The sequence below is a fragment of the Betta splendens genome, chromosome 15 (genome assembly GCF_900634795.4).
Source record: "Betta splendens chromosome 15, fBetSpl5.4, whole genome shotgun sequence".
NCBI classification, from domain to species: Eukaryota; Metazoa; Chordata; class Actinopteri; order Anabantiformes; family Osphronemidae; genus Betta; species Betta splendens.
In genome coordinates this window covers 18,112,957-18,135,608 of record NC_040895.2, presented here as the reverse complement: position 1 = coordinate 18,135,608, position 22,652 = coordinate 18,112,957, and the positions used below count along the sequence as shown (strand labels likewise).

Below are 22,652 nucleotides of genomic sequence, written 5' to 3'. Positions count from 1 at the left end.
ACAAACAGTGGCTCTGAAACTGCAGAAATCCTCATTAAGGAAGACACAGCTGAGGAAGATGACTGCTGCCACCTAATGGGAGACGAATGCACGATTAGTTTGTTAATGTCTCAGTTCACAGACGGTTGTTTCCGTAATTGATGATTAGACAGTCTGACAGCCTGCACCACAGGGTCATTGTGCTGGTCATCTTCTCTCTGATTACAGCAATTCCTAATAGAATGATGCGGAATGTCGATGGCTACCTAATGAGGTCCTGCAATCTCATTTGGACTTTTTAACCTTGACCTCTGGGAGCGGCGTCTGGCTGCGTGAGCAGAAACGGGCGGCAGATGGAACAGCCTTCCATTTGGTGAAGTGACTATTAGCAGAATGAAGCCAGTCAGACGCTCATCCATCGGGTCGCAGTGCAATTATTCCTGATAGAAAGCAGAAGAGACTGACTGAACTTGAATCAGAGGCAGACACCAGTCTGTACAATGCCTTTAATCATTGAGGTTAATCATGACATTGGAGGCTGGGAACCTCCAGCTGGACCTCTATTCCTTGGTTCCTCAGCTCTGTGCTAAACGTGTCACTGATGCTTTTCTCCAGCTCCTCGTTGCTCTTGGTTGTCTGGCAGTTCTGGCCTTCTGGAAAATACGCTGACTTTGCTCCTGCAACTTGAATGGCTTCTTCTAGTGAGAGAGCGAAGGGGATGAGTGAAGCGTGCATGGACCTGAAGCTTCATCCGACGCTATGAACACAGCCTTACTGTTGCACACTGCCAGCGCGTTTCCTCCGACGTACTGGCTGCTCCACTGGTACCGCGTCTGCTCGCTGCACTCCTCAAACAGACGGCTTCTCCTGATGAAGCCAAAGTCATAACCCTGCAGAAGACGACGCACTTTAGCTACAGCAACGCAAATGCAGGTTTCTATGGAAACGCATTGTAGCACTTACATGATTGCACAGAGGTTTGCAGTAACGCTTGCTGGCAACTGTGACACAAACCAACCCTCCGTTTTCCGGGACTTTGGCTTTGGGGCATTTGTTTGTGTCTGCACCATGAAATTGCATGCAACGTTTATATACAATAACAAAGACAACATAGAGCGAGTGTCCATCTACGTGTCTCTCTGGCGCCTCCTACCTTTCAGCTGGAGCTTGTGCAGGGACTCAGTCAGATTGTTGAGGGAGAGCAGAAGTTGTGTTCTCTGCTGTTCAGTCCAGACCGACAGCAGGTTGCCGCCACACTCTACCGCCACCTGCTGGTTAGTAGGAGGCACAACACATGTTTTGGAGAAACGCTGTATCAAGTGTCCCACCCTGCGTTTGGTTGTAGGACTAGCATTTATAGTCACCTTAAGATCAGCTGATAGATTGTTATAGAGCTGAGTTGAGTTGCAGGTAGGGAGTGAGGTCTCATCTGTGGTTTTGGCCGTCGGCAAAGACAAAGCTGCAAACGAACAGACAGACACACAGTAAAATATAGTTCCTATGTAACTTTTTATCCTCATGACAGAAGCTGCCCTCACTACACCACGCATGCTCCCAGACACTTCAAGGTTACTGTACCTGCTAAGGAGCAAATCCAGATCACTGCTCCTTTGAATCCCATTGCTGCTGAAATGTTTGTTCTCAAAAGTTTGTGACCCAGAAGTGAAGGCAGAAAACTGTGACAGGTGATTTTATTGACTCTGTCTGGGGGAGGAAACCTGACAGAATTGGCCAATTCTGTGCCCAAGCGTTCACAAGCCTCCATCTAGAGCTTACGAAAGCACACAGACCTTGGCCGCTGCTGACGTGCAGCAGTCCCAGTGTTATTTATTCATGCTGACCTTTATGCGAGCAGCTGGCTTGCTTCTTCCACATGTATTTTCCATCATGCGTGGCCCTGCTTTTTGCTGATGAGGGAGCTGCAAGTACGTCTTGAATGCAGTAATTAGCTGCTTCACACAGGATGCCCTACGTTTCAGCTGTGAGCTGTGTGCGGAGCCAAGAGTCAGTGTGGAACGTGGATGCGTGCACCCACTCACATGTGCAGCCGGTGAGTCGGTGTCAGTCTGCTCCCTGAAGGGCGACTGTGTAAATAATTCACTGTGGATGATATTCATTATGGATGTCTGACAATCTGGGAGCAAATGAATTAATTGGAAGCTTTTAGGATCTGTGATTGAGCCTATTTGGCTTTTGGCATTTGGTTTAAAGAGCAAATATTGGTCCTGCAGACCTGTCACTCTTTTACTTTAATGTGGGTGGTGACAGGGTTCATAGCAAAGACTGTATGAGCAGGTTCATGCGATAATTTGATACAAAACGTTCAGTTTTACACATTCTCTCTACAGTTGAGTTTACACATGTTCTACACCATTAGAAAACAATTGTAGGTCAGCATGATGCTGGTCTGTTTGTCTCTGTGTCAACCTGTCCTCCTCCAGTAAGAACTGGACATTAGCCAGCGGCCCTGGAGCAGCCGTGACACACGCGAACCAGCCGTGACACACGTGCGCCACCGTCTCCAGACTGGTTCCTGCTTGTGTTGACCCAGTAAAGATGTAGAAGTCAGTGAACAAACACAACAAACACCCCATTCACTCTCAGCCTCATGCATTAGTGCGTCTGTGCTACAGAAGTGATGATAAGTCAGGTGTATAATAGCAGCACGCTGTCCTCCCCGTCTCACCTTTCTCACAGGCTGATGACGTCCACGCCGCCGTCTTGTCTAAATTCCACACAGGCGCTGTGCTGAATCATCCAACCGTGGAAACTGCTACCCTGTTGTCAAATGATTCACATGGATGAGCTGCCCAAAGCCGAGAAGTCGGGTCTAATTGGTATTCAGGAAGACGCCGCGCTACCTGTTTCAAAGCCGTTCCTGTTTGGGAGGATCATTGTGCCTCCAGGGAAAATTTGAATGCAATCACAGCTGATGAATAGCTAATAACGTCTATTAGCTCATTTTAATTACCCCTTAGCTTTTATCACAAGGCTGATTCATTTTCTTAACGCGGCAGTTGCAAATCATTTTAAGCGTTAAACGACTGCCCTGTGAGAGATTTCAGGGGAGATTAATGCACAAATGCCCCTGGAAGCAGAGGTTTAACACGGATGCTCAACTCGAAACTTGTAGCGATACGACCGACCGATCTTGTCAGGTACAAAAAAGTCTTTTCTGTCTAAACAAAAATCAAAGTGAAGGGAAGGAGAGACAAGCAGGAACAAGGCAGTTGAAAGAGGTTCTGATCACTCCAGCGGTGCTGTATCAAACACTCGAAGCGCAGCAGGAGGCTCCAAAACGAGGCCGCCTCCAACCTCTGCACTAATTAACTACTACTGCAGTGACGGAAGCCGGGACGCGGGCGTGTGGACAGAATCGCTGACTGACGGCCGCAGTCATCAGTCTCCTGAAGTCCCAGCGCCCGTTGTTTAGTGCTCAACCTTGGAGCGGCAGCCGTGTGCAGCAGGAAGCACCGTCTTCCTCCACGGATCCCACTGTGAGTCAGCAGAGGGATCACGCTGCCACTTAGTCATCCAGCCAGTCAAACGGACATGCAAATGATGTGCAGGAACGCAGAGAACAGCCGGGAACACGCCAGATGGAGAAAACCATTAATTTATCAAATATTTATAAGATGCAAATGTGGATAAGAAATGATGCGCTGTCCCTGAACACCTGTTTCCTCGCGCTCAGCGGGCTTTTGTTTACCACCTGTCTCCTAACAGCCGCCCCCCGGACGCTCACCTCCACTTCTGCCTCAACGCGGCTTATTGCCTTTCTGTGGCTGTGTCAGTGTGCTGCGTCACGGCTCACTCTAGTATCCGTCAGCTACTGGTGGACAAAGCGTCTGTTCATGGGTCGTTCTGAATCGGTGGCATCGGCTCATTGTAGCAACGACAAAGCAGGAAAGCGTGTGATAAATGCATGCAGGATCGGAGCCTCAGTTTATTGATCCATTATTGTGGTAAGTTTGATTTTGTGTCTGAACTGAAGCTGAAGATGTTCTTCACAGAGCTGGAGATTTTTAAACCGGTGTGAAGGCTTCATGAGTAACCGTTCACTCAGTCCAACTATGACTTTCTTTTAAATGTTGTTTTGCTGCTCTGCTAAATGCATGACGCACAATTATTACATGAAATGAGATAATAAAATAACACTTAATGTCGATTATTAAGAGTTGGGATGAGCTGGGACGGTTTTCAAGCCCACTGGTTTGGAGAACGTCCTGGTTTGGGTTGGATTCCCGGCTCGGGTCCGATGGCGCATGCAGCCTGGCCGAGCTGCCTCCTGCTGACCACGTTTGGCTCCGTAATAACTGGAGATTTGTCTTCACATCCAACAACGAGCCCTTAAATTACAGCCCATGCCACCAAAATCAGAGGCGAAAAACAACCTTTCCCTTCAGTGTGTGGAGTATTTGCTGCTTCCCGCAGAGACTGATGCTGCTAATGGGCCTTAGGACAGTAACAGGCTTTTCAGATTAGCGCTTCCAAAGCAGCTTTAGGATTCTTGCTGGTCCCAGCTGCGGGACCTCGTGGTTGGGAGTTTGGCTCCAGGCATTTTGTTCTTCCAGGAACGAGCGACACGTGTGTAAAAGGCGGCGTGGAAGCAGCGAGCTGTTTGTCGTGTCGTGTTGTGTTGTGTTGTGTTGTGTTGTGTTGTGTTGTGTTGTGTTGTGTTGTGCTGTGCTGTTTGTTGGTTATGAGGCCGCGTGCGTGTCTGTCTGCGCCGGAGTTATGGCTTTAATTTCCCTTTTTATGCGACTGTAAATGAAGGCCGTTTGAATAAAGCTACTGCGGCTCATAAAAGTGCCCGTGTTGAGATAGTGACCTGGTGAAGTTCACCGGTGAAGCAGCGACGAGACCAGAAAGGATCCATTTAAAGTCAGATTCAGACGCCGATGATGTGTCTCCTGTTTTTTTTTAGTTTTCATAGTCACACTTAAAACCGAGCTGAAGAATTAGAACGAGGAGCCACATGAAGTCGAAGTGACGTGGGAGGAGGCCAAGTCAATCACACTCCAGCCGGCCCTGCAGCAATTTATTCCTATTACTCATTTCATTTCTTCTTCAGAATATCAGGAAGAAAAAACACATAAAAGGGCTCATTCCGAAACCATATATCAGGTCTAATAGATCAGTTTTAGAAAGACTTTGCTGCCAGACATCTATAAGCCATTTATTCCCTCGAACATAGGTGATTATAAAACCAGAAATTGAACCAATTTACGAGAAATAGTTTTAAATGACTCAGCGCTAAGTCTCTGAGCAGCTACTATGAGGCATTAAGTGCTGATTTATTCATACGGCCTCGTTTTCTGCTGCAAATACAGTAAATGTTCTCAGAAGAATTTACTGAGCATCTTAACACATCTGTGTTGTTCTGAGCAAAATGAGATGCAGGGACATAAACGTTAATGCTGCACATAACGCTCATGCCGTCCACGAGTCTTTCTTTGAGTAATGGCGTCCAACACACGCTGCTTTACCCTCAGTATGAGTCCATCCAGTGTCTCTGGGCTCGGCAGCTATTTTTACTGTCTCCTCCATGTTACAGCAGCATTAGCATATGAGTCAAAGCACCAGAGGGCGACACATGCTCGTCCTGTGCTGTCCTGCCTGCGTCGTCAGGTGGTGTTTACCTCTGCTGCTGTGTGCGAGTGTGCGGGTGGGAACGTGGGAACGTGGGAACGTGGGCGTGGGGTGAAGATGTCTGTGATTTACCAGCTCCGGAGCCAAGCAGATGCTCCGCTAAGCTGCTCCTCCCTTCACTCCCCCTAAATGTCACGCTGGAAATGCCACAGTTACTGCCTGTCGCATCTTCTCCCTTCACCATTATTTACTTTCTCCCTTTTTTAGATCTGATTCTAAAACACAAACCGACCTTTCAGAAATCCGACAGAAAAAAGCAAATTGTGTAAAAGCGCCTTTAATCCAGGATCTTAAACTATAGTTTCCACAATGGACCGTTGTGATGCGGTGGCGTGGCCTCATCCTGCCTCAGTCCTAATGAGGAGGCTGAGGTAACATCCAGGGAGGCGGGTCCCGTGTGCGTGGATGTTTGTCTCATGTTGGACGTTTGTCTCATGTTGGACGTTTGTGTCATGTTGGACGTTTGTTTCATGATGGATGTTTGTCTCGTGTTGGACGTTTGTCTCGTGTTGGACGTTTGTCTCATGATGGATGTTTGTCTCATGTTGGATGTTTGTCTCGTGTTGGACGTTTGTCTCATGTTGGATGTTTGTTTCGTGTTGGATGTTTTTCTCATGTTGTAGGTTTGTCTCGTGTTGAAGGTTTGTCTCGTAGGTTTGTCTCATGTTGGACGTTTGTCTCATGTTGGATGTTGTCTCATGTTGGACGTTTGTCTCGTGTTGGACGTTTGTCTGTGTTGGATGTTTGTCTCATGTTGGATGTTTGTCTCATGTTGGACGTTTGTCTCGTGTTGTACTGTAGGTTTGTCTCATGTTGGATGTTTGTCTCATGTTGGACGTTTGTCTCATGTTGGACGTTTGTCTCGTGTTGGACGTTTGTCTGTGTTGGATGTTTGTCTCATGTTGGATGTTTGTCTCATGTTGGACGTTTGTCTCATGTTGGATGTTTGTCTCATGTTGGACGTTTGTCTCGTGTTGGATGTTTGTCTCATGTTGGATGTTTGTCTCATGTTGGACGTTTGTCTCGTGTTGTACTGTAGGTTTGTCTCGTGTTGGATGTTTGTCTCATGTTGGACGGTTGTCTTTAGGAGCATGTTGAGCTGTCGTTATCATCTGCAGCGACTCAATCAGCAGCGTGAGCTCGTGTGCAGATGATTGCTCCTCCTGAAGCTGTGACACTAATTGATTGATTGTTTGTCTACAGCGGCTGGTGCTGAGTTCAAGTACCTGCCTGGCCCGGTTCAGTGCAGAACCAAACAGCGATGACTGTGGCTCTGATCCACAGCATTTGCCTCAATAACTTTGGAGAGAACACATAAAGTCAGATTTATTACAAACCTGCATCTTTGTCCTTGGCAGAACGTGCAGACGTTGTGGTGGATGGTGGTGGTGTAAGTGACAGCACAGCACACACTGACAGTAAGTGGTGGTTTGAGTAAATCTATGAAATGATATTTTGCGTTTTCGCATTCGCTCCTGAACGAGTCTGGGCTGAGAAAAGAGGGAACTGAGTGGAAGAGAACGATGATTCAGGCAAAGCAGAAGTTTCTGGGACAGTTTTAGGATTATTTTTATAGCTCCGCTGTTTTATGGTGAAACACTGAGATGAGCATGAGAGACTTGATGACATGAAACATAAATCTGGAGCTGCTGTCAGAGTCATTTACCACTTTATGGCACTAGACGTTTCTTGGGCTGTGGCGCCACATGGGACGGTTTTACTGCCTCATGGGACCCGTTTCTAAGGAGCTGTTCCACGGTGCGTTTGCTCACGTTCATTCTGAGGAGGAATTCAGGGACTGAACATTGTGGAGTTTTAAAAAGCAGCATTAACACGTCGGCTGATGTCTAAAACTGTGTGTGAGAGAGAACGCGCTGATGCTCTGTCCTCGGTTTTAATAACTGACATTTCACTCTACTTAGATGATTCCAGCTTCCTGTTCTTCTCCTTTTGTCAGTTGAAGTTATTTCATTTTCTTGTTAATATCTGTGTTTGAAAAATTGAATTTCTGCCACAGGACAAAGCTCCTTTCATGGTCAGACTGTTTCCGTCCCTTCTCTGGCTTGTGCTTCCTTTTATCCTGCAGCTCCTCAGTCGTCTGACCTGTGCTCGGTCTCCTTCAGCTCCTCTTACAGCTTTTTAGCTCCACTTCTACTTATCTCCCAAGTCATTTTCCTTTCAGTGATTTTGTAATCATCGTCTCATCACGACTGTCTCCAACCTGCTCTTAATAGGTTTCCCTGTAGCTAATATCGGCTCCCTGTCTCTGTACGCCATTAGCCTCTTTAATGAAAGCGTGACCTCCATCTGCGGCCCCGCGTCTGTCTCCCTCTCTGCCCATTCGCAGCTCTAGACATCACCACAGAGAGGTGATGGAAAATGTCACTTCTGGTTCCTATTCAATTGGATATTAGCCGGCCCGGCTCCTCTGAGGCTGGCGCCGAGCTGCTTCTGGAGGTAGAGACCAACCAGAGCTTGCTCTGCTTGGCTTTGGAAGTTTGTCCTTTTAGAGTTTGGCAAAACATTGGTGGGTTGTGATGGACTGTGGTCATCGTGGGCGCTGGTTGTCACATGAACGGTACAGTACACACACGCTGTATGTCATTCATTTTACAGGTTTGAAGGTTACAGGGAAACATGAGTGTTGGTTGACAGAGAGAAGCTCCCTTGACCAGACAGAAATGGCTCGTGACCAGACGTGAAGAGCATGAATTAAATGTAGGCAACAGGGTGAGCGACCGTGGAAAGAGGTGAGAGAGGCGTGGCCAAGCCGAGCGGGTCGGTCCTGTACTAAAAACAGGTGTCACTGCTTCCAAACTTTATTAGTCGATATTATTAGCCTTTATTAGCCGGGTTCTCTTTCAACCTAACGTCTTGATTCAGATCTTGGATGAGAAACAGAAACGGCATGAATCCGCCTCCTCATGTTGCAGCTACTGAGCAGTAATGGCCTCGTCCTGGTTGTGTACAGCCGTCGGGCCGTCTCTTCGTGTGACACGTCCTTCAGCTGCTTCATTACTGCCTCAATAATTAATTCTCACTCTTCTTCTGAGTGCAGCTCTGAGCAGCTCCTCCCGCACGGCGCCAGCACAGCGGTCTGTGGTGTCACCGTGTCAGTGCTCGTTCTCCTCCAGGTCTTTGTGATTCAGAGCAGGCTGCAGCACTGGGAAGCGTGGAGTCACTGGTGTCGTCTCTCACCCACATTCACACAGTTTGCTTCAGCAAACATTCTGCACAACTTCGATTCAGCCCAAAAGTAACAACTGTCTTTGTATGTTCCACGCTGGTTCTACCGCTGGTTCTACCGCTGGTTCTACCGCTGAGCCGCTGGTCTGCGCTGAGGCCTCACCAGCACAGCTTCTACTGAAATCCCAGTCATGCAGTGGCTGCAACGCTCATTTTGTTGTTGCTAAATGTCTCTGCAGGGCGACGGGATGTTTTTATTTCTGGTTACGATCCTGCAGGTGGTATCATCGCAGACATAAATACAAGGCTGTATGATAATAAATCCTGACACTGCATGTGGTCTTTATCTCTCTGTCTCCTAGAAACACAACTGCATATGCTTTCCTACCTCCTCACCCACTCACACCTTCCTCCTCCCCTGCCTCCCTCTGTGGGTGCTGATACAGTGCACTAATCACCAGCTCAATAAATCAGCGGCCTGGCCAATAACCATTACTTCAAATTAGAGCTGCCTGCTCCTGCAAGGAAAAGCAGCTGACACATTCATAAAGGCCCGTTTCATTAGCGGCTATCCCGGCCGAGCCAGCACAGAACCTGCAGGACGACGCTCGCAGCGGGAGGCAGAGACAGCGGGAGGCAAAGAAGAAAGAGACAGACTGCTAGGGAGAGAAAGCCTAAAGTTGTTTCCAGTAAATAAATCCTGGCTGCAGATAAATTCCCTCTGCCAGAATTTATCCTCCTTTAACAGATGGGATTGGGTTCACTGCTTCAGAGAGGCAGAATCACTGTGTGCCTGTTCTGAAGCAGGACCCGGATTGGAGGACCCAAGAAATGGCAGCTTCTCTGCGCTTCTCCTTCAGAAGCCCTGCATGTGATGTGGGTCACATGTAAATGAGAGCAGCGGGCGGAGCTGGTGTCGCCCCCCAGACGCACCCCCACCGGAGACAAGGCGCTCATTGTTCTGTGCTGCCGACTTACGTAAGCTGGTGTTCACCCACTGACCCACAGATGGCAGTGTGGGATAATGTGCTGGAGACGGAGGTGTTAATGCTCTGTGTGAGAGATCAGGTCCAGGTCACCACACACACACACACACACACACACACACACACACACACACACACACACACACACACACACACACACACACACAATACAGAAATACAGACATTAAAAGGCTTTGAGCTTCAAACCACTCGTGAGTGTCCTGCTGGAGCAAGACACAGCTGTAACACGTTTACTGCGAGCAAACCAAGTCCCAGCACTCGTTACTGCTTTGCTGACTCTGATGCAGAAATGAGGCTTCATTTGTTCTTTACCTCTGCTCAGCCGGAGCGGATGGTGGATGAATGAGGAAACACTGAAACAGTCCCCATTCGAGCGACAGGCTCTCCATTCAGACCGTAGATATTGTGAGGGGCTGATGAATGACTGAGGGGAGGGGCTCGGGTACCAGCTGACATCTGAGTGATGCTGCTGAGAACAAACCTCCGCTTTACAGGACAAACAACTTGTTTATCACCATAAATCACTTTCTGTGATATTAAGAAAAAGTACATTTACGCTTTTCACCTTGACTGCGTCTGCATTTCTTGTGTCCGAAGTGAGCTTCTAAAATGGTCTATTCTCGTTTTTTTTATTCATTGTTGTGTCTTAACAGAAGGTCAGGATTTGTCCGTGTCCTTTTTATCCACACTGCTGCTCACATTATTTCATGTTTCATGAGTCTGGTGATGTGCCGTTTGTCCCTCGGGGGCTTTGACAATGGGAGAAAATCCAAATTGAAATGAAAATGTTTTTGACTCCTGGGAAGTTCGCACAGTCAGAGTATTCCTCTCCAAGGTCAGACAAGGTTCATCCTCTGAGAACCATGAGCAGCGTGATATCAAGACGGGTCCTCGTCTGTAGCCTGTCAATGGTTCCCTGCTTCAGAGCAACACAGGCTTTGCTCACAGTTAGATTCTTTGCACAGTCTCCCTCTGCATATGAGAACATTTGTCATACAAATAATGAATTATAGGGATGTGTAAATGTCACTAATGGAGGGTAAAGATTTCATTCTGACTGTAGCCTCACTGTTTTAAAATGAATCTGTTACCACGGCGATATAATATCACATTTCACACTTAATTATTTCTAAAGCACGAGAAACTGTAATTGGTTAAATCAGGCACTTTAGAAACAAAACACTGCAAATGAGGCAATTTAAAGGAGCATTAGCCATGTAAAATAATACCATATTGTATATTATAGCCCAGTTCCTCTCAGGTTTGACTGAATGTCATCCCATCTCATTAAAGGCCGCTGTGTCTCAGTGGGAAACCGGAACTTAGCCGTTTTGCAATGATGCATGTTCAGCTCTGAAGTGGGGAACAAGGTGATGCACAGAGCAGGCTCTATTAACATGCACAAATCCCACAGCTTTGATGACAGCAGCCACTCTGCATCCACGGAGGCGGTGGCAGGTGAGGTCTAAACCAGTGACCACGCAGAGATGTGTTGTCCCTTCAGCGCTTCTGCTCCGTCTGCTCTGTTTCTGGGCTGCACCCGGGTCGCATCTTCCACTGACGCTGTGCAGTGTTAGTGCTATAGCTGGCAAATCAGCAGCTCTCCACCTTGATTGAGCCCAAACAAGAGGTCTGATTTCAGACAAGTCTAGGGGCATGTCTAGAAAGTTGTGCAGCAGCCAGACTGCACCTTTGCACTGGAGGCAGCAGATGTTGCAGAGACAAGACAAAAGGTCAAAGATCGCAGGCGTTTGGTCCTGTAGGAGGGATTAAGTCCTTAAATAAATGCAGATCAACGCTCCCAACACAGTGTTTGTACAGAGCCGTGAAGGTCCCAGGATGAGCAACGCGCTTGAGCTATTTCTATTATCTGTGGGAGTTGGGTTTCTCACACTGTGGTTCAAACACTTTAGAAATCTTTATAGGGTCACTGCAGCTACATATGCTGTTTGCAAAGAAGAAGTAGTTCCACCACCAATCACAAGAACTACAACTTATGTGATTATACGTTCTAAAGTGTGGAATTAGCTCATTAACTTACTCTCTGTCCTTTAATATTAAAACACGACCCAGTTCAGTCTCCCAGTATCTTCAGCTCCACTGTCCCTCATCCATCTGTCAGCTTCTTTTATCGATCACGTCATTTTACACCAAGAAGCAAAGTACATCCCTTCGATTTTCTCCAGCAATCTAGTGTAATTTTGACATTTTTCGTGTCTCTCGGGACTCAGTCAAAGTTAGTAGTTAGTGCATCATAATTAAAAGAAAATTGGCAATAGCTGAGCCCAGAGAGAAGAAAGGAGGATAAGGATGAGACGGGAGCTGAAGCCGAGCAATGTCCCTGTAAGAGAAGCTTCTAATGTCACGTTGAGGCTCTGCAGCTTTATAATAATAATAATAATAACAACAATAATAATAAAAATATAATTAGAAACATACATAATTAGGTGATTGGCAAAATAAATAACACAGGGAGGAAATGAGTTTACAAAAAAAGTCTATATATTAGGTCGTAAGATGTTTGTTAATAAATGTTAAAATAAAACTGAGCAAAACAATGTCAGGTAATATTTAGGAATGAAGGGAAACTCAGATTGCTGAGTTACCATTTATTCCTCCCGTAAGACGCCTCCAGAAGGTTTGGGCTCAAAAACTACAACTACTGCTTCTTGGCTTCCTCTGTACCTGCCCCAGCAATTGTCGGGCTGAGAGGGGGCGGGGCCAGGCTAAAAGGGGGCGGAGCCAGACGGTTGGAGCGCAACCATCAACTGCAATGGCGCATCCTGCTGTGGCCTGAATGTCCCCCTGTAGATTATTTAATAGACAGCGAGTTCTTCAGCACAGTCCGATATTTGTGGTTAATTGTATGAGACAGACTTCAGCGCCGACGAGTTTGGAGGAGGATGAGGCTGCCTGTAAGGAACCGGCACTCGCAACTGAGAGCTGAGAGCCGGCGTCGGGCAGAGCCACAGCCGGATGCATCGCGTCTCTGCAGGACAGACCAGAAAAAACAGCTGGGACAGAATGGTCAACTGAACACTGAGTAAGTAATATATTAAGAAAAAGAAGAAGAAATAGAAAGCCTTTAATAGTCACACAGTGGGGAAATTCTGTCTCACAACAGCATAGCACAGTAAAGAAAGTACAGCAACTGATGAAACATACAGCAACAAATCAAATTAGGTTGAAGGTGGCACAATACAACTCTACAGGTGGGCAGAGTGGAGTAATGGGTAGGGTTATTGTATATTGAATAAATGTAATATAAATATTGTACAGTTTTGCACTGAGTAAATTTCTACATAACCACTAATGGTTATCAGTTGTAGTGTGGGAGAAAGTTAACAGTGCTGATTATTATACAGTCTCATAGCAGCAGGTAGGAAAGATCTGCGATATCTCTCCTTCACACAGCGAGGGTGGATCCGTCTGTCATTGAAGCTGCTCCAGAGCAGACAGTGAGTCCTCCAGTGGGTCAGAGTCCTGGTCCAGGATGGATGTGGGTTTGGCCAGGACCCTTCTTTCACCCACCTCCTGCACCGTGTCCTTAGTGTGCTCCAGGACAGAGCTGGACTTGTTGATGACCCTGTCCAGTCTCTTCCTGTCATCACTGTGATGCTGCTGCTCCATCAGACCACACGTACAGGACGGCTGATGCCACACAGAGTCATAGAAGGTCTTCAGGAGTGGCCCCTCACTCCAAAAGTCTCACTGTCTGCTCTGATCCTTCCTTCCAGTTTCTCTATTCGACCTGCTGCTTGCCATGTTTTGGACCGTCTGGACTATCATTCCCTTTTGTTGCTAATGTTAGCTGGTGTATTAGCTCTGAGTGTCTGGCAGCAACTAATTCAATAATAATCATTGTGTAGGCAATATTGGCTTCACCGCTGCTGATTCCACTTGGATGAAGTTGTGCATTGTACTGCTGATGGGGGAACGTGTTTTATGGATCATTAGATTTGTGCCGCTTTGAACATAGCAGCAGTTGAACCTAGCTTCAGGATGCCAAGGACAAACCATAAACAACAACTGGGACAGAACAGTGGAATGAGCACTGAGTAAGTAATATATGTGACTGTTTATTGTTTTAGCTTGCACTGTAAATTTTGAGTAAGGTTAAGAGCTGCTTCTTCTCGTGTTTTGTTCTGTTAGAACTAGCGCTAGCTTATGCTGTCTGCGTATGCAAGAAAAGACAATGGCGGACTGGGCGTTTGCGCTCCAGCAGACGGGCCCCGCCCCCTCTCAACCTGCCCCCACCCCTCTCAGCCTGACCCCGCCCCCCTCTCAACCTGACTGTTGCAGGTACAGAGGAAACCAGCAAGCGCTAAATGTAGTCTGTGAGCCCATAGCCAGTAATCCACCAGGGTGTGTTGGAGGAGGAATAAATGATCATTTTTTTCTGCATAGATACTGCATAGATACAGTAATATGGAGGAATCTGAGTGTCCCTTCATTCCTACAGTACATACAACCCAAGATCGTTTTGGTCAACCCCTATTAAAAATCAAGTTTAAGTTTTATTTCAGGTTTATAGTGATTGCTAAGAAAATGATTCAGGCTTATAATATGGTGACCAGGATTTGATTTGGGGAAAGAAGAAGACGAGGTGGAGGCTAATGCCTCTAACAGATTTTCGATAGGGGTTGACCAAAACGATGGGGGGTAATATTTAAAAATGAAGGGACTCTCAGATTGCTCTATAATTTCTGTGCAGAAAAAAATAATTTATTCCTCTGCAAAAGTCCCCTGAGACATCTATAGTTTGCTTTGGGCTCACAGACTAGTGCTTCCTGGTTTTCTCTGTACCTGCCCCAGCAATGGTAAAGCTGAGAGGGGGCGTGGCCTGGAAGAGAGGGGCGGAGCCAGCCCGCTGGAGCTCAACAATATTTTTCCTTGATACGTTTACAGCACTGATATTCAATTGCCGAATGTCCTGCTGTAGATTAGTTAGAAGACAGTAAGTTCTACAGCAGTCTGATATTTGTGGTTGGTTGCATGAGCCAGAACCGAGATGCGGCAGCCGACAACCAGCTGCATCGCGTCTTAGACCAATATTGTGTTTTTATGATTGGCTAGAGAAGATAGCCAATCATAATCATAAGATCATAAGATTGAATAGTTGCTATTCATTTACTTTATTTTACATTTAAGGGGGGAGATTATATTTTACTACAATACTGGTGATATGTGTGGTAAATAACCTGTATTATCACAGCACAACTGTGATTTAAAAATACAACGTTTAAAGTAAAGCTGTGGTTAATCAGAAACTAAGATCTCAGGGCCCCATCTACTGCAGGAGACGAGCTTCATCTGCCACATGTGGTAACATTTTCACATAGTCGGCCCTGTTGTCTTTTCTTTCTTTGCATATTTTAGTGTGGGGCCAGTCCACACATGCTTTACAGTATAACACACTGTACAACACAGCCACTCAACACAACAGGCTGGAAAATGTAAACGTGGAGAAAACATGCAGAAAAAATGGCTCCATAAGAACAACTGCACCCATTTCTGATCAAACTAATTGTTCTCTGCAGAAGGAAAACAACAGTGCATAATTATTTTCTACTCAAATGGAAATTCAGTCCCATTTATGAAAAAAGTCCATCCTTACGCTTTTTATTGGACAGATGTTGCTTAACAGCGAGTGGATCTCGTCTCATCTATAGACCAGCTCAGCTGAGCCCATCAGCCCTGGGTTCATGGTCGCTCTTCAGGTCACAGCGTCTCAGGTCGAAGAGGAAGTCAGTGGTATCAGTTCTCAAGTCAAGACCGTTTAAAATCAGTAATGCAACAGACAGACTAGACTTTGACATATTTCATTACCAGTGTTGACAATAATAACAATGGTCCAAATCTGTATCCATAGATACATGTGAACCGCACACACTCGCAGCATGTTAGAGGTTGTTGATCCTCCAGTAACGAATGGAAGTGAACCTCACAAGGTTTCTTCTTCTGGCCGACTCAGAGAGACCTGGGAGCTGCAGCGGGTCGTGGACCTGTGATGCCGAGGATGCCGTTCTGGTGCTGACGCCCGCTGTGGGCTGATGCTGCAAGGGCATCGGTTAAAAGGAGCTGCTCATGCCTCTGCGAAGGTTCCAGATCCAAACACTGATTGGCCCGGAGCTACTGGACCTCAGGGACATTTGACTGGTCTCAGGTAGGATATCGACCTTTCATCCATCTGTGTTTCCTCCAAATTCGCGAAAAACTAAAGAGAAAACACTTGTTTTTTCCAACTTATATTGATTTTACTTTGAAACTCTAACCAGGAACATAATGACACATCCAGTGTTGCTGTTACTGGTATGTTTGTATTGTTTATCATTTGTTTATTGCTGCCAAGCTGAAATCAAACAGAAACCACGTCAACCCTCAAACCAACATGCTTCCTGCAAAAAAGCTGCTCATTAAAACTTTCTGGACTCTTTGTGAGGAAATTGACCACAGACTAATGTAATACTGCAATACATGAGTCTAATATCACTGATTCACCAAGTTACCCTTCACTCACTGGAAACAACAGTCTCAATTTTCCCAGTACCTGCGACAAAGGCCACGAAACCGGCACAGGACACTGTAACAAGTGATGTTATGGATGTAGAGATGGGGGGCGAGGTAATCCTGTTACCAGCTAATCGCCATGGATACGAGGTCTGGGGACGCAGTGTGTTAGACACACTACGAGGCCTGCACCCTCAGCATCACCACTGCATCCATGTCTGGAGATCCATTACCCATTATCATCCAGGGCTCCTGGGGATTACTGTGGATAAAGTGAGAGACCGGGAGAGAAAAGGAGAGAAAAGGGACTTAGCCTCATACCCTGCAGCTTTTTGCTCTGCTGTCCAGCTCGCCACACAATCATTTGGCTGACAGCGAGGCTTGGTTCGAGGGAATCCTTCAGGAGGTGTTGTATCTAAAGACACGGTAATTGAAAACTTGATTAAAATGCTTAACAGGTTTGCAGCATGCATGCAGTCAGAAAAGCTGAGTCCTCAGCCCCGAGTGTCCTGCTTCTAGTCACTGCCCTCATTGTACAGAGCAACTGCAATTTATTCATGAACAGGGATGTTTGTCAGCAGGAGTGGAGGTGGACCATCATGAGCTTCAGGATTCTCCACGGCCTTGGTTATGAGATCCACAGTAACAGAAGCGGTCCTCATTTCAGACTTGGGACTCGTAGAAAACCTCCTCTGCTTCTAAGAGCATTTCCAGCCATGAAGCACAGATGAACTACCAAACAGACTTAGGGTCAGAGGTCAGAGGAGCCTCGGGCCTGATGGTTAAATGGTGCGAAACCACTGACAACAACCAGAAGACCCATAAGTGAGCAGGACAGTGGAAAAGGAACACACACCAACTGAAGGAGACAAAAACAACCACGAGACACTGACTTTCCACCCGTGGGCAGGTTTTAGCTGGACTGGACGTTTGTGTGACGGAAGGTTCCGGCTGGAACCAGCGCAGCAGCTTTACTTCCTGAACGCGATGCACGTCACCAAGCAGTGGAGCCACTTGGTTTCAAGCAACACATTTTCCACCCTCCGCCTCACACACTGCAGCTGCAGTCAAGGACGCCTTCATACAGAACCAAAGCAGCTGTGGCCTGACAGTCCGTGTCGCCGCGCGCTTTTGCCTGCACAGTGTGCTTCCCGTTGAACACCACTGTCTGCTCTGTTGTACAACATGTCGACACGGCCGTCCCACGGGCTCAGCCCTCCAGCTGGGCACATCAAGGACGCACGCACGCACCACACAATGATGGGGGAGCAGCGTTTACATCCCCACCCAAGTTATTCTGAAAGCTCGAATGTCATTTGAATAAATGAATAAAGTGCCTTAATGTTGCTGAGCATGGCCAAGCAGGCGCATGAAACCAGAAATTACATTCATATTTCATGTGTTTGAGCCATTAGCTGCGGCGCCGCGGTGCAAATTGCCGGGCTTTTAGCAGGTTGTAAGAGCTCACACCAAAACACGACTTCCTCTGAAGTGATGAATCCACAGACGAGGCAGCGCATGCAGCACGTTTAACGCCTGCGCGTGAGCGAAGGGCTGCGGGCCACGCGTCGTTTCCTTCAATTATCGAGCCGAGGAAGTGTCACGGGTCATTGGAGAGGCTCAGATTTGGCCTGAAGTTCTGCCACTTAATTGAGCCATCATTTAGTTTTTCTTGTGATGTAGCTATGAATCAAGCCGGCAACGGGAACCCATCTGTTGTGCATCTGTGACTGCTTATGTTGTGCATTCTGCGCTGGATTAATGCTGCACATACGCTCCTGTTTGTCCTGAGATTCTTCAGACCTGTTGTGGATTCGCACTCGTAGAGTAGAGGACCGAAGGAAGAGAGAGGCAGCGGAAGGTGTGTGAAGGGAGCTGTGCGTGGAGAAAGCACTGCCTGCTATGAGCGCCTCGTCTTTGGAGACTGTGCTGATATGATGAGGAACACATTTCAACAAGAGCATAAGAAACTGGCTGCAAACACAGACGCTGAAGCCAAGAGCGGCCTTGGCTTCACTCCTCTCATTCATCTCATGAACTTACTTTTGTCAGTTTTTTGGCGTTTAAAAGCTCCGTGCATGAAGCTTGTTCGCCTCAATGCTTTGATATACTGACGTATTTATATTTAGAAAGGAGGAAAGTAAGTGCTTTTAATTTGGCCTGAGATGAAGCAGCCAGTCAACGTCCTGCAGCTTGTGGCGGTGAACTCCAGCCTCAGTGGCCTGAACATGAGGATCTCTGGCGCCTCTGCAGTTTTAAGCACCGTTCTTTCTTAAACATGTTCACATCCACTCCAGGTTTTATTTTGCAGACTTTGACCTGTGGCAAAGAGAACCTGCAGCAGACTCCTTTGTCACATTAGAAGAGAGCAACAAGGATAAATTCTCAACATCCGTCATTACACTGTGGGAAACCACGTAGTCTGTATTGAGGACAGATTTGTGCGGCGTCTGCAGACACACGGTCCTGAAAGCTCCACACGTCAAAGCAACGCACCCGGCTTCTCCTGGACGTTGGAACCGTGTTTGGTTCCTTTGCTTCAGTCAAAAAACACAAAGCTGCTCCCATCACAGTGCAGATGTTATGGTTGCACCTCCGTGTCCTGTGTGTGTGTGTGTGTGTGTGTGTGTGTGTGTGTGTGTGTGTGTGTGTGTGTGTGTGTGTGTGTGTGTGTGTGTGTGTGTGTGTGTGTGTGTGTGTGTGTGTGCGTCTCCAGGCTAATGCTGCACTGACATCCGGACGAATGGCCATGTGCTCTGCCCTTTCACAGCTGCTCAATATGTTAATGAGAACGAGATACGCGGCTTCGCTGCGTCGTCCTCATCCCAGCATCACTGCAGATACTTAAAGGAGAGATGAGCTCAATATGAAGTCGATGGGGCCTGGGGCCGCGCCCGGGAGGCGATGCCTTTAGTTTGCCTTAACTGCACAAGATAGAAAACACAATTGGCAAATGTATATTGTCACATGAGCAGCAGAAGGACAGTCTGCAGCTCAGAGGGCGTCGGCCTTAAAGGAGAGGAATCGATTGAAGCTGCAACGATGCTGCAGTGGGTCCCGGGGCAGAGGAAGCCAGCTGTGCTCAGGACACATGTGGAGTCTCTTCTACTTTCCCACACGTGTGCAGCGATTAGCTGATAGTGCTGATTCGGAGTCTCTTCTACTTTCCCACACGTGTGCAGCGATTAGCTGATAGTGCTGATTTCCATAAATGTCTAAATCAAATTCATTTGGATCCAAACAGTTGACATGACTCAACTCGTCTGATGTGATCAGTTGCCAAAATCTAATCAGGTTTTAATAGTTTCATGAAATATCTTGGCTTCAGGATCTTGGCTGTTGCTGCAGGTCGTCAATCAAAACACTGGACCATGAAAAACAAATTAATTTATAATAAAAAGATATTAAAAAGAGGCGAGTGAAGCCCTCTGCATGACAACATGGAGACGGATGCTCGGCGTCAGAGACACTGACGCTCAGCTCTGTGACTTCAACCTAAGGAGAACCTACTGCATCGCTCGTTTAGGGGATGAAGCTGATTATACGTGAGTTTCATCCTCCACCAAATGTCCAAAACAGCAAAAGCACCTAGGACTTCACCCTAATGGAAACGCATGATCCTCCCAACAGGCTGCGTCCAGCAATGCAGCCTGTCGATAACTGAAAGGCTAATTAGTCACAATGCAGCCTCTGCTGAGAGAAAAAGGTGAAAGGACACAAGAGACAGAAAAGGATGAGACAGGAAGGTACAGTAAGACACCGTTTAAGAAGCAGGAGAGAGGACAGGACGAAGGTTCAAACCCATGGAGCCAGTTTATTATCTAATCACTGATTCATCTAGTCTTTATTTGTTTGTTCATTTTTGTCAAATAGCCTCAGCTAATTGTGTCTGGACCTGAAACTGAAGCAACAAACAGCCTCACGTTTAGTTATGGAGGGAAAGTCAGCAGGCGCAGCGTGAGGAGCTTCGCTGCCCTCACATCCAGCACATTCATCTGAATTAGGACTTATTACTGTATAAAGGGCCAATTTATTTTCCCACCTGCGTCAGAGAGAAGTGAAAGAAAAAAGGGGAATGAGGCAGAGGAGGAGGGAACTGACTTTGCAGGATGAATGAAGCTAATGCTGCATGTTATTCATCTCCTGATTGAAGCTGCGTCTGCCTGGAGCTTCTCTCCCCGCGTCGCCCCGCGGCGCCCGTCGCTCAGTGGAGGACAGCGGGAATGAAGGCGGACGAAGAACGGCCGGCGCTGCAGCACAAACGTGCCTTTCAAGAAACTCCAGTGAAGTTAATGAGGCAGAGGCTCCTTCACCTCAACCTGACTCTGACGGAGATGCTGCGTTCTTACATTTAAAGAGAGAAACGGCGCGGGCCTTAAAGCCGAGATGTTTAACAGAACTTATAAAAGTACTGTTTGAAACAGAAGGACTGAAAGTGAGAGCGGCCGAGACCCACAGCCGTCGCTCTGCAGATATTCAGATGTGCATCTGGAGCTGAGCTGAGGCTCAGCAAACTTTAATTACATCAACGTTCGGCTCTTTCAGCGTGAGACGTCTCCTCTGCAGCTTCGCTCGGTTCCTATATCCAGTCGTCTTTTAAACTCTATTAATTAATTTGTCACAACAGATCACAAACTCTAATCTTGCACAAAGAGAAGATTCTCCACCAGATGATTGGAACCGGATGAAGTGATTCTCAATGAAGTTGAAGCTCTGTTTCATTTAAACACGTTATTTCATGGTATCACGTTAGGACCAGCGTAGTTCAACACACAACAACACAACAGCATGTGAACGCCACCATGTGACAGACAATATAGACTTCTGTAATCTCCTACTGCATTGGACTTTTGATTCCAGCAGTGAAGTCACTGTATGTAACAGGTTGTTTCTAACTGAGGGCAGCATCAAGGAGAAAGGCGCCACACACTTTCACTCTCTTCTGACGCTGTGTGGAAAAGACAGATGACTGACAAGCAAAATAATCAGTTGCTGCAGCTCTGCACTGCAACGTCTGAGTGCAATCAATACTTTTACAATACATTATTCACAGCACTGTAAAGAGCTGGAGCCGGAGGGAGGGAGGCGGCTGCAGGACGCGGCGGCTGCAGGACCAGTGGCTGCAGGAGGCGGCGGCTGCAGGACCAGTGGCTGCAGGAGGCGTGGCTGCAGGACCAGCGGCTGCAGGACGCGGCGGCTGCAGAACCAGCGGCTGCAGGAGGCGGATGCAGGACCAGTGGCTGTAGGACGCGGCGGCTGCAGAACCAGCGGCTGCAGGAGGCGGCTGCAGAACCAGCGGCTGCAGGAGGCGGCTGCAGAACCAGCGGCTGCAGGAGGCGGATGCAGGACCAGTGGCTGCAGGAGGCGGCAGCTGCACAACCAGCGGCTGCAGGAGGCGGCTGCAGGACGCGGCGGCTGCAGAACCAGTGGCTGCAGGACCAGTGGCTGCAGAACCAGTGGCTGCAGGACCAGTGGCTGCAGAACCAGCGGCTGCAGGAGGCGGATGCAGGACCAGTGGCTGCAGGACGCGGCGGCTGCAGAACCAGCGGCTGCAGGACGCGGCGGCTGCAGGTCAGGCTCCACTGCACCTGCTCCAGTGTATCTGCCGGCCACAAGCCGGCGCTCTGGGATACAAACGTAAACTTCTGCACATTCAGGTGTCAGTGTTTCCTGATGAGCTCGGCCCCTGCGGGTCCGAGGACCTGGCTGCTGCGGGTCTGGGCACTGGGCAGCGTTGCTGACTCAGGTTGAGGCGCTGGTTCAGTGAACCAGGCCGACCGGCGGCAGCTCGGTCCCTGAAGCGGAGCTGCTCTGATTCTGACGACATCAGGACACGCAGCGAACCGGAGGCGGCGCTTGCATCATGCGCCGGTCTCTGCTGCAGTGTGCGCTCGCTGCAGACGCTTTGATCAGGACTAATGAGTGTTTCACTTAAAGGCTCCGCGTACACACTGGGTTACGTCTTTGTTCCAACGCCTTTATAAACACAACCGTGTCGTTGTAATTACTTCATTTCACGCTGCTCAGGCCCTTTTGAAGTGAAGGACTCGTAACTCAGTCCTGACGGCTTTAAGTCAGTGATGAGAGAACACACAGCGTGAACCGGGACAGAAGCATCAGAACCACTCCAGCCTCACGCTAACGTCCAGCTGGTGGAGGACGAGGCCCACTCAGGTCGTCAGTGGAGTATATGATGACATCACAGCAGGCTCGTCACCGTTTCACTCCCTAGGTTTCAAGTCGTTTACAGCGAGCTTCAACCGCACATCTAAACGGACCAAAGCTTCCAGTCGAATATCGGCTGTAACTGATGGGAAA

General features: G+C 47.8%; 1 protein-coding gene and 1 long non-coding RNA gene across 4 annotated transcripts in view; one reads left to right on the top strand and one right to left on the bottom strand.

The window, feature by feature from the left end:
- Positions 1–471: 471 nt before the first annotated feature.
- Positions 472–1,716, bottom strand: si:ch1073-126c3.2 (uncharacterized protein LOC555816 homolog). 3 transcript variants are annotated; one of them, XM_029127731.3, is made up of 6 exons: positions 1,558–1,716; positions 1,344–1,438; positions 1,133–1,250; positions 943–1,040; positions 755–869; positions 472–677 (listed from the first exon to the last, which is right to left on the bottom strand). In XM_029127731.3, exons 1-6 carry the CDS (start codon positions 1,598–1,600, stop codon positions 499–501), a joined length of 648 nt encoding a protein of 215 aa, XP_028983564.1. In that variant the 5' UTR covers positions 1,601–1,716; the 3' UTR covers positions 472–498. The 3 variants fall into 3 exon arrangements, with proteins under 3 accessions (XP_028983564.1, XP_028983566.1, XP_028983565.1); XM_029127733.3 differs by having other exon boundaries at positions 472–674; XM_029127732.3 differs by having other exon boundaries at positions 1,133–1,247.
- A 2,238-nt stretch (positions 1,717–3,954) lies between these two features.
- The window catches only part of LOC129603094 (uncharacterized), a 19,252-nt gene continuing 554 nt past the window's right edge, over positions 3,955–22,652 (top strand). Inside the window, exons 1-4 of the long non-coding RNA XR_008692691.1 lie at positions 3,955–12,867; positions 13,694–13,882; positions 15,799–15,990; positions 21,388–22,652. The exon at positions 21,388–22,652 is cut by the window's right edge and continues 554 nt beyond it. This is a non-coding gene — a long non-coding RNA (uncharacterized LOC129603094). The remainder of the gene's footprint in view (positions 12,868–13,693; positions 13,883–15,798; positions 15,991–21,387) is intronic.